Here is an 11640-nt window from a genome sequence, read left to right on the forward strand (position 1 = left end):
CATTTCCAAAAGGAAAACACTTTTAACGAAAGATAGTTAAAAGAAGTAGGGATACGTTTGTAACCAGGACATAAAGCTGTGGGTTAAATGATGCCTTATTGATTGGAAGTAAAGTTGTTATAGTTCTTCCTTTTTAGCTTTGTGCCTGACTTCCCGTGTCTGGGATTTTAACACACTGCCCCACTTCTCTCTCTCTCTCTCTCTCTCTCTCTCTCCCTCTCTCTCTCTCTCCCTCTCTCTCTCTCTCTCCCTCTCTCCCCCCCCCCCCTCTCTCTCTCTCTCTCTCTCTCTCTCCCCCTCTCTCTCTCTCTCCCTCTCTCTCTGTCTCTCTCTCTCTCCCCCCCCCCTCTCTCTCTCTCTCCCTCTCTCTCTCTCTCTCTCTCTCTCGCCTCTCTCTCTCTCTCTCTCTCTCTCTCTCTCTCTCTGTGCAGCTCTGCCTCTCCGTCAGTGTGTGAGAGGAGCAGCTGGCGGTCTCTGCTCAGCTCTGCTCGGCTCTCTGCTCGCAATGGCGCTGCGGGCTGCCCACCTCCTCTCTCCGTGTGTCCTCGCTGCGGCTTTGTTGGTGCTCTGTAGCGGACCACAGCTTGTTTTAAGTTGTCCGAGTCGTTGTTTATGTTTCCGAACCACCGTGAGATGTATGCATCTAAACCTGGAAACCGTACCAGCAGTTTCTCCTCAGACTACCATCCTGTAAGTAACTTTTCCTATCAGTCGAACGGGAACCAAGCCTGCAGGCTCACTGCACGGGAATGCAATGAATGCTCCCAAAGCCTGCAGCCCTTTTCCACATTAGAGGCCCTTTTGTGAAGTTAGACTGCCTTCTATTATCTGAGTTGATAAAGCATAGACTTCTACAGTGTTTGCATCTCAGTGTGATTTAGATGTAATCAGAAACTCTTGCTAATCTCAGTGCCTCATACAGAGGTTGTTGCACTTTCTCAGAAACTTTTGTTTTACAAAGTTCTGACACCTGCCAGTGAGTTCAGCTGTTGTCTGTAGAGGTTAATAAAAAGGGGTTTCAGGGTCACACAGCTGGCAATGTGGAGGGTAAAGCTGTTTAAAAGAGGTCTCTGCAGGAGAGAGTCTGCAGGGAAGGAATCTCAGCAAGTGTTAACTCCTCCTGCATAGTATACATGATTACTCCTAGAAACTGACTTCACGCTCCGACCCTGCAGATTTATTTATTGCCTGTGTTGTCATGTTGTGGGCAAAAGTAAGCTTCATTTTTTGGCAAGATGTTTATCTGCTTGTATTTTTAAGTGATAGTCACATGAAGCCATGATTCAGGCAACATGTTTCCATTTAGTGGTTTTAAAGGGGGGTTGAAGTGTTGATGGCTCGCTGCGTGTTTGTGTCCAACCAGTCTTTGCCTCTCTTTTATTTTTATTCTTGATGTCAGGATCCGGATTTGTCATAACCTCTGTGCAGGTGTGTCATGACGAAACATGGAGGCAACTTCAACAGAACCCAGAGTATCGCTCATATACACATCTGATGCAGGTTTTTAACTCTCTGTATTGAGAACGTTGTGACAAAGATGAAGAAAAATTAAAACACGGTTACTGGTGACTAGACACTGTTAACAATTATAAAAGTAACCTGTTCACTCATGTATCGTGTGCATATGTAACAAAGCAGCAAGTGTTGGAAACAAAAGGCTAACTCAGGACCAAAACTATAGTTTACTACTTCCGTCTCCATGGTAACTCAGGCCGCCCACCCAATCAGCTTTTCAGGATCCACTCATGCCCAGTGATATAAAAGACATTTTCTGTCCTTCCTTACATTGTAAGCTGCAGTCGTGTTTTTATAAAGATGGATTACAGAGGCGATCAGCGTCTGATACTTCAGTCTGCTGATTCTTTGTAAAATATGTTACTAGCTTAAGGTCATCCGCCGCAAACGTTGCTCCCTTTAATGCAAAAGCACTCGCGGGTTGACTCGTTGACTTCATTAATGGTGTACCTTTTAGTGTTGAGTTAGATTTCTTCGGTTTTGATATGTTAAGTCACGTCCCCTTTCTTTAAAGGGAGCGCTCACTCTGCCTCAGTCCTCTGGTTTGTTTTTTGATCGATTTAACATCACACTCGTAAAAAAAAGGATTCGAAAAAGGACGTCTGCACTCAATTTGGAGGAGTTTCTGAAGCCGTCCTTGTTGGAAGGGATTTTGTTGCACAGGTTGAACTCCATGTTTGACTTTCCTTCTGAGATGAAAGGAAGGAAACATTTGTTACTTGACAAGCGCTTGTGAATGTGTCCGGCTTGTCAGGAGTCACACAACTCAACAACGTTTCCTTTTCATGTTGCTCGCTACACTTTTCTCACAGCCCCACGTGAGAGAACACGGAGCTCCAGATCTGTCCGATCTCCCAAATATGCAGCACCCCTTTGTCTGTAATTGGTCTATGCAGTCTTGTTGTGCATTTCAGGGCATAATGCATGGACCCATAAATAGCTCCATTCAGCCTGTAAACTAAAGGGACAAAGGGGCAACTCAACCAGTCTGAACCGCAGCTCCACTTAGAATGAGTCCCTCAATACTTGGTCAGCCTGGAAGGGAACCCATGGAGCAGCCCAGCCTGGATTCTCCACCAGGACACATGAAAGTCCAGGCTTCACCACAGCAATGAGAGGCTTGTGCAGCTTTTCTGTAGGATGTGTCTCAATCTGTTGGAGGGGCCGATCAGAGCGAGAGAGCACGCTGTGTTTTCCCCCCACACGCTTTCATGCTGCTCAGCTTTGAAGCTGCAGCCACTTGTCGCTTTTGCCCTCGCTCGGCTGTCGTGTCAGGACATGAACGCAGCTCCTGCCCTCATCCTGCTGTATAAAACATTCAACACACCGCCGGTCTGGGTCTATAGATGGAAACTTCCTGTACGCCGGCTGAACCGAAGCTCACCAGGCTCTGTTGATAGGAATGTCCTAATGTGAGGAGGAGTTTCATCCTTTGCAGTTTGTGGTGGGCTTGCTGTGGCTGATCAAATTAAGCTCCATAACATGGGAGCAAAGAGGACTGAAGCGTGTCTTTCAACAGAGTCGGTTGAGGAGTGCACACCACAGCCTCTAATTTGAAGCTTTAATGTAGCAGCAAAGGTCCTTCGGGTTCAAACTCTTCCTCTACATCCTGAGAGCTTCACAGGATTAGGTAACAGTAGTTGAGGACTTTGTGTGTGTGTGTGCGTGTGTGTTTGTAGACACTTGACCCGCAGCTATGCACTGTATAGGAAGGCGCTGCATTCCTTCTTCCACCCGGCAACGTGCCAGCCGAAGGAATTTAAAACGATAATAACAAAAGCGTGTGAGATGATCTGCTCCTTTGTGCGGACAGGAATAAGAGCCGGAGAGGTAAATAAAATCTGTCACTCCACGTGAAGAAAATGTGTATCCCTACTTATTTTTATATTTATCATATGAATCTGTCTTTATTGGTCTGTCCTTTTATTTACTCTGACTTGTGTATCAGACGTGTTGGTCACAAGGGACTGATGACTTGTGATGATCAGTGATCATCTTGACTGGTGATTTTTATAGTCAACATTAGCAGAGAAGCTTCAGGCTGAGCTCCTTTCACTGAGATCATGAAAAACACTCGAGAAAACACTCGAGAGTTCAGTAAGCTGAGAATGACGACCTGACAACTGGGGCTTTGAATCTTTGGGTGTCTCACCATTCGATTTGCATTCTTGGGGTCACGATTCGATTCAGACTCTATTCACGATTCGGAACGATTCATTGATCCACGAATTCAAAGTCTGTTTTTGAATGAACACTTCAGAATTTAAGTTGTGAATCTATTTAAAATCGCAGAAGATTAAAACCTGATTTTTACATCAATCGATTTTTTTTCCCACCCCTCATGTCAACCACTGTCCAGACGAGGGAGGTGCTAGTCTGACAGGTTCTTTTTTTTGTTTTGTCTTTAACTTTTGGAAACACAAAACATCTCACCGCGTTTCCACAGTAGAGCGCGAAGAAGAACAACAGAAGAGGAGTGTGTGTGTGTGTGTGTGTGTGTGTGTGTGTGTGTGTGTGTGTGTGTGTGTGTGTGTGTGTGTGTGTGTGTGTGTGTGTGTGTGTGTGTGTGTGTGTGTGTAGCCCACATTCGTTTTTCAGCTGTTTTCTCAGAGGACTCAGTTTGAGGCACGGCGGTAAATTACGTTTCCTCTCTGTAATGTCACTGCTGCAGATCTTCTCAGGGATTTGTTGGAGTTGAAGACATGGTTTGTTTTGCGTTAGGGCTGTTTCCCATCATTAGAAACAAACTGTTTAACTGGATACAAGCTCAAGGAAAAGGCTTCCTTATCTTTGAATGACATGGTGTATCACAGCTCGTCAGTTTAATACAGGATTTACTTTCACCAGCCTTTCTGATTTCTTTCAGTTTTCCTGAACTTTATGTTACGATGACTCGTCTTATTATTACATTCCTTTAAAGTAGGTAAGTCTTTTGTTGCGTACTGATCAGGGTCAGAAAAGGCCAGCAGCTGTGATTGTGTTCAACAACAGTACATTGTTGTTTGTATCAGAGGTGGACCAGTGTCAGGAAAACACTACTGCAGTGTTTGTGTTCTTGGAAATAAATGATACATGTTTTAAAAGAAGTCTGTTATCTTTGAAGAGAGCGGTCAAGAACAGATCTTGTTTTATATTTTCTTCTTTTTCTGGTTTTAGATTCTCTTCGGTGTGTCTTCCAGGTGTCTTGTGCATGTTTCGGCACATGTCTACAAATGTAAAGTCCACAGAAACGCCTGTTAGCCGTAGTGATAGCCACGTAAAACGCTCGGTCCCTCGCCCCCCTCGTTGAAAACTTGTCTTGTGACATCACAGACCCAGACATCACTGATCCAAGCCCATTGGCTCGTTGTAGCCAATGAGCTCCAAGTGTCCTAATGTCTTCCAGCCCTCACCCTGCTCACAGTGTCCTGCTCCGACTGAGTGACGGTGCTGGTGAGTCAGGAGGTAAAGTGGAGGTCCATTGTGTGGAATTTGCTGCAGTCAGGCTTTGTTAGGCGCTCAGTCTCTGCTGCATTATGGAATGCAAAGCCAGAAATCCCCCAAGCTTTGCTCATTTGCACAGAGCGATAGGGCCCAAGATAGTTGTTGAGAGAGACTCTTATGGAACCGTCCTGTGCCAATATGTCCGCACAGCTGGTGCACTGTGCTTCAAGTTTCTTCTAAATTAGCTCCTGGAGATGAATTCTTAATAAACACCTTATTGCACTCGTCATCATATCGGTTAGATTGATTTTAACGCCTATTGATGTGCAGGAATATGGATATGAACTTCTAGAATTTAACACAAAAATCACAAAGAGAACATATTGTGACTCTCATAAGATTGACATTGTGTTTCTTTTTTTGCGTACTTTCTTCATAGCTTGGTTTTATTTGGTCACTTCAGAGAAGTAGCACAGACAGTGTTATGTAATGTTACAGTACTCTGAGTCTCTGAGTCATGATACAGGTAAAAAAAGTCCAATGTCTTAGATGAAGTCACTGAGGTAATTCAAAAGAAGAAGAGGTGGAGGTCTGTATGTTTTATTTTCATTCACACACTCGAGCACATATCAAGGCTCTGTGTGACAACCTACTTCTCCACTTATCACCAGCAGGCTTCCGTAGAATAACTTGAACAAAACATTCCTGACCACAAGCTGCACAAACACAATCTCATCGTGACATTTTGCTCTTCCACTTGATTTGGGCTTGCTTCTTCCCACTGTCATACTGCTTTGTATGAGAAGGAACCCTTCTGAACTTACAGCCATAATGCTTCAACACTTTCATTTAGAATTACACGCACAACCTCATTAACAGTCCTGCTATCAGAATCAGAACAGTTTTTTACTGCCAAGTAGATTTACATATACGAGGATTTTGTCTTGGTGTGTTGGTGCAAAAAACAGTTAACATGGGAAATAAGGCTACAATAACAAGTACTTAAAGGGATACTTCCTAACCCATTTACATTTTGTATCAAGCTTTGTATCATTAGAAACATGGTAGTAGTGTTGAATGGTCGTGAATTCTTCATGTGATGCAATATGACGCTTTTTGCATCACATGAAGAAAACCTTCAAGCAAAGAAAAACACATTTTTCTTGTCTCAGGGCAAAATGAGGGCTGGATTCACGACCATTCAACACTACTACCATGTTTCTAATGATACACAGCTTCATGTAAATGGGTGAAGTATCCCTTTAAATAAAATAAAGTATAAGAAGCAAATTCCACAAGAGGAAAAAAAGCTGTTGAGAGTTAGAGTTAGAGTTCAACACTTTGTCATCCATCCATCTGTTCTCCACTTCTTCTTTTTTTTACTGCAAACTTTAGTTCAAATACTGAACTTTAAAGTGTCCGTTGTGGCTTAAACTGAATCAATGTTTACCTACAGTTTGACTTAGGACTTGAACCTTCATCTCCAATGTGAAGGGTATGCAATGTTTGAGCCGTATATCATCTGCAGACTCCGCCCAAATCGGACTTCTATACTTGGTCGTCTCTCTGCTGTGTGCTTCTTAGTCCTGATCAGTATACCCTTTCCTCCAGTGTGAGACGCCAAGGGCAGCGACAAAGCATCGCTAATGACTCAAGGAGAACAATCAAATATTGTACACGTTTACTTTACAAATTGCAGACAAGGCCATGATCCACACAGAGACCCTGCTCAGTATTACAAATGACGAAAGCCCAGATAATGATGTACCTAATCAGCCATCAAGACAGTAGATAGAATTTATTCATAGTAAATAACTAGAGTTGGGGAACAGTCAACATCATGACACGAACTGGACTTTTATTTGTTGCTTTTGTAAATAGGAGATGCGGTATAATCTGTCTAAGCCTTCCTGGCAAAGTCATTAATTGCGCACAATTCTCCTCCATTTCCTTGAAGAGATCAAATCTTTACAAGCAAACCCTGATGGGACAGTGATTCATGGAATCCACCACACTGGTCTGTTTTTATTTTGGGCCACACCAAACCAAAGGTCAATTGTTCCTGTGATTGTTCCTGTTTCTGCTTTAGGTTCTCTTTAGCTCTCTACAAGAGCAGTGCCTAGACTTCCCAGCTCACATCAATAGTGGCTTTGTAACCTCCTTTTTATTTCATTGGCATCCTCATTTCATTTTGACCCTCAGCTGCAGCAGCGTGAATCCTCCAGACTGCAGCAGGCGTTTGACAAGAAACAAACTCGCTGGTCATTTTTCCACAGGATGTGTTCAGCCGAGGAACTATTGCATCCATGTTTGGGGATGTTGGTTCACTCTTCCTCTAACCAACCAAGCGAGAGCCATGTTCTTGTTTAACTGAGAATGAGTCACCAATGTGTGCAGGAGTCCTTAGCAAACTCGCTTGGGCGTGTGTCAAAGAGCCAAGCGACTCGAGAGGGAGAGAATGAGAGAAGAAGTCCACACATGGCACTCAGATGCTGGTCGATCTGGGCAGCAGCCAGGTTCACTCGCCATCCTAGATCAGACAAGAATTTACAGAAACCTCGTTTGCACAGCTCTGAATGATATTTCTGTCTGCTGAGAGAAGGCACAAGAAGTAAAAGCGAGCAGCATATGTCCGGGTTTCAGATGTTTGGTTGATGTTGTTGTTCGAATGTGGTGGTCAAACGTCTGATGATGAAGGTCATCAGGAGATCGGGTTGCTTTTCAGTCTCACTGTTGACTCAGTCAGTACAAGAAGATGATGTACTCCATTGTAATCCAATAAATGGGAGCGTGGGAAAAAATTCTACTCAAATGTTCAAAGATACTTTGATGATATTGTGATGATTTCTGTCAGAAATGAGACATGACTGCTGATTAATGTGCATTGTTTTAATGGGCCATAAATAAGTCACTCTTTTTCTTGTTTGGCTGATGGAAAGAAAACTTTAGTGTCAAATGTGTTTGCATTACAACAGTGTGGCCACAGGAGGTGCTGGAGGGCCGGAGATGTTGAGGCTGTTCAGTCAAGAATCTTGTGATGCAGTACTTTCATGATGAATGTTTTAGTGTCAGGCATGGGAGCTGCAGAGTTGCCCTGGCAGGTAACACTGGCTCTGCACAAGCTTACTTGGGGTGGTCATGCTTGAGGGACGCTTGCAGCTGCGTGTTTGTGACGACTTTGCAACATCGTATTGAGACAAAATGAAGAGGCTGTGCTGGGGTGAAGCTGGTTGAATGATTTTGGGGGGGAAAGTGTCTGGAGAGTCGGGTGGAACGAAGTCGAATAAAAACGTATGCCACTGTGTTGAGTTTTACTTGAGTGACTTGGCTGCATCAGTTTATTACATTAAAGGGATACTTCACCCATTTGCATGAAGCTGTGTTATCATTAGAAACATGGTAGTAGTGTTGAATGGTCGTGAATCCAGCCCTCATTTTGCCCTGAGACGAGAAAAATGTGTTTTTCTTTACTTGAAAGTTTTCTTCATGTGATGCAAAAAGCGTCACATAGCATCACATGAAGAAAACTTCCAGGCAAAGAAAAACCTATTTTTCTCGTCTCAGGGCAAAATGAGGGCTGGATTCACGACCATTCAACACTACTACCATGTTTCTAATGATACACAGGACATCTTTTAATGAACTCTTTGCGGTTTAAAAACAAAGAGGAGATTCGATTCACCGCAGCTCACCGAGGTGTTCACAGAAATGATCTTTCACATCAATAACACAAGTTAAAGTAGGCTTTAATTCTACTTTCAGAGGCTGCTTGCATCGATTTCATAGAAGCTCATTGACATGAAAGTCTTCTGCTCATCCTGTTTTGGAGCAGAGGAGCTCTTGTCCCTAAATCACCTCAGTGCACTCGCTGGACCTCCAGCTCGCTCTCAACACTGGGTGCCCAAAACACTGCAGGAAGTTTGTCAGCATTGTCTAGTCTAAATAGGTCATTCTCATTATCTGTTGAGAAATATAAGGCTTGAGTTTGGTGCCAAAGAACTGCAGGACAAACAGAGGATCTTCATGGTAAAAGCGTGCATTCAGTGTCCTGTCATTCTGATTTTTCTTTGTTAGCTGGCGTGCTACGTAGCAGCGTGGTATGTTAGATTATCAGCCCACCCACCCATGTGGGTAAAGGACAAATGTCTCTGTTCCCAAAAGGAAATCAAATGATCTTTTGTCCCTCCCTCACTGTATTAGTGCTATTGTTGTTCCCATGGCTCCTTCATCACTGAGCCAGGGACACTTTGAGGCTTTCTGTCGACGCAGGACTCAGAATAGTGTGTCAGTCCTTTACTGTGTCCTCGAGCTCAGCGCCAGCCAAACACATTCATAAAAGTACTTCATTGCTGTTTTAATACTATCCCATCATTTGCTGTTCACTCTGTGTTACAAACACTTTGTTGACTAAATGTCCTCCATACTTCTTCCTGCCTTTTTTCTCTTTGTGGCCTGACTCAATTTCCTCTTCTGCTGTTCTTTGTTCCCTGATGATAAAACATTTCCAAAACAACTGATACAAATCAAACCATTCTGTTCTCCTGCTCAAATGTAGTCATTATTTCCTTTTTAATTGAACTACAACAATTGTGCTGGGGGGGTTGTGTGAACATGATTTTATATTGTGTATTCACTGAGATCTGCTATGAATGCCGAATAACGTGGCGTATGTTTATCATGATTGAGCAGACTTTGTGGTTGTATGGAGGATAACCCTGCTGGAAGACAGTAAAAGGAGGAAAACTCACCGGCCAAAATCCAATCAACTCTCATCTCACAACAATATAGTTTTTTATTCCTCTCTATAAATAGTGATCTGTTAACGGGTGAAGATAACAATCAGTTAAAGCTGCCACTCGACTCAAATCCTGCTCTTGCTTATCAGGTTCCTGCTGACTGTAAACAACGATAAGGGCCTTTGTCTGCTTACATGACTTTTAGAACTGGCCTGACTTTTTCTTTACAAAACCAAAGGAGCAAAGAAGAAGTTTATCATAATGCAAAAACCAGCAGTAACGTCAGCGTCCACAGGGCCCACTCTTTTTGAAAGTTCATCTTTTGGGGACACCTCTGCATTGTCACTGTCACTTCTCCCTCACGGACTCATCAACATCAGGACGGGGTCAGGAGCACCTTTAAATCTGTAGACCATAAAATCACCCATCCCAACAGACTGATGCTTCTCTCTTAATCTGAATGACGCTGAGGTGTAACGGTGGGATGAAGTGACAAACCCCCCGGACTGTGAGCAGAGACGTTACAGGGGGGCGCTGTGTGTGCATACATTTCTGGCTGTGTGTCCATGTGGAAAAAAAAATGAAATTCATAGACTGGGACTCCAGTATTGTGCCATAGAAACAATATGAATGTATAAAGAAGTGCAGCTGAGCTTAATTACTGCACTTTTTCTGGAGAAAGACGTCTGAAAACGGACATTTGTAGCAAAAAGAGGTTCTATTGCCACAATGTACGAGTGCCTTTTCTTTATTATGTTTTTGTTATTTTATTAAAGCATGTGTAGATGTGTGTGTGTATATATATATATATATATGTTTTTCTTTTTTGTCATTTTTTTCTATTCTGTTTCTTCAATACTTTCTTTGAAATTTGTACATGATTTGTAAATGTATGGTGTATATTAAAGGTGAATAACAATATTATCTAGAGTATTGGCGGCTCCCATTAATCCTTAATATAGCCCAATTTTTACATATCAATTAATTGGAACCATTAAGAAAACATGACAGATGTTGGCCCTTGTTGTGACTAAAGTTGCCCCTCCCTGATTCTGTTTGTGCAACACAAAGAGTCTGTTTTTGCATCTTCGTGTTCTCGCTGCTGTGTCGTGTCAACTCTCTCACTTCATGCTTCATAGACTTCCAGAAATCCCAATCATTGTTTTCATATGTGCACCTGCGCGTAGACCATGTGACATGCAGTCCCCTCCTCCTCCTCCTCCTCACCTTCATCCTGTAGTGCTGCAGGCAGTAATGCAGGACAGCTCTCAGCATGTCAGGACAGTCCACTCTGCACCCTGAGCTCAAAGTGAGCAGAGAAGGGGGTTTTTTAGGGCGCTGCAGTGATCCCTGATCTTTAATTAGGACTTCAGATGTGTCTTTGACCGGTATTTTTTTTTGAAGCTCTAAATGTGTAAAAGCTGTTGATGCTAGGCACTCATCTTGGAACTTTTTTGAGGTTTTAGAGTTTCAGAGTTTTGAGGCTGTTGTGAGAAACGTGAGACCTGTGACGCTCCACTTTTATTTCGACAGTAAGAACTTTAATGAAGTTTCTCACACGCTGAAGGGCTGCTGCCAGAAACAACAGTATCGCTGCAGCTGAAGGACGTTCCACATAAAGCATGTCAGTTACATAAAAGCTCTCGGAGTGAATTCTTGCACCAGCTCGCAGCCTATATGAAAGGAAGTGAGCATATGAAAAAGCTGGACTCGCTCTGATTGGATCCATATGTGAGGGCTTTTACAGAGCCAGTGACCCGTAAACATTTCAGTGCCTATGAAATCAGTAGATTCTGTTATCTGGCCTACATTTCCATGGAGCAAAAACTTGGGAATGTATACTGTAGCCTGTGCTTGTGGGGTTTAAAGAAAGATAAACGAGGCGAAGGCTTAGCTAATGAATAACTCTGCTCTTAAATTCAATCTCTGTGCTCGTCGGTGTATCATGAGAGGTGGGTGTCAGACC

The 11640-nt window shown here is 43.2% G+C and overlaps 1 protein-coding gene across 1 annotated transcript in view; it reads left to right on the top strand.

Moving 5' to 3' along the window:
* Window positions 1–437: 437 nt before the first annotated feature.
* Window positions 438–11640, top strand: part of pxdn (peroxidasin) — a 59121-nt gene continuing 47918 nt past the window's right edge. Inside the window, 1 exon segment of the mRNA XM_079369990.1 lies at window positions 438–690. Within this exon segment, the coding sequence (XP_079226116.1) occupies window positions 506–690 (185 nt within the window). The 5' untranslated portion in view covers window positions 438–505.

Source organism: Symphodus melops (assembly GCF_947650265.1).
Source record: "Symphodus melops genome assembly, chromosome: 19".
Taxonomy (NCBI): Eukaryota; Metazoa; Chordata; class Actinopteri; order Labriformes; family Labridae; genus Symphodus; species Symphodus melops.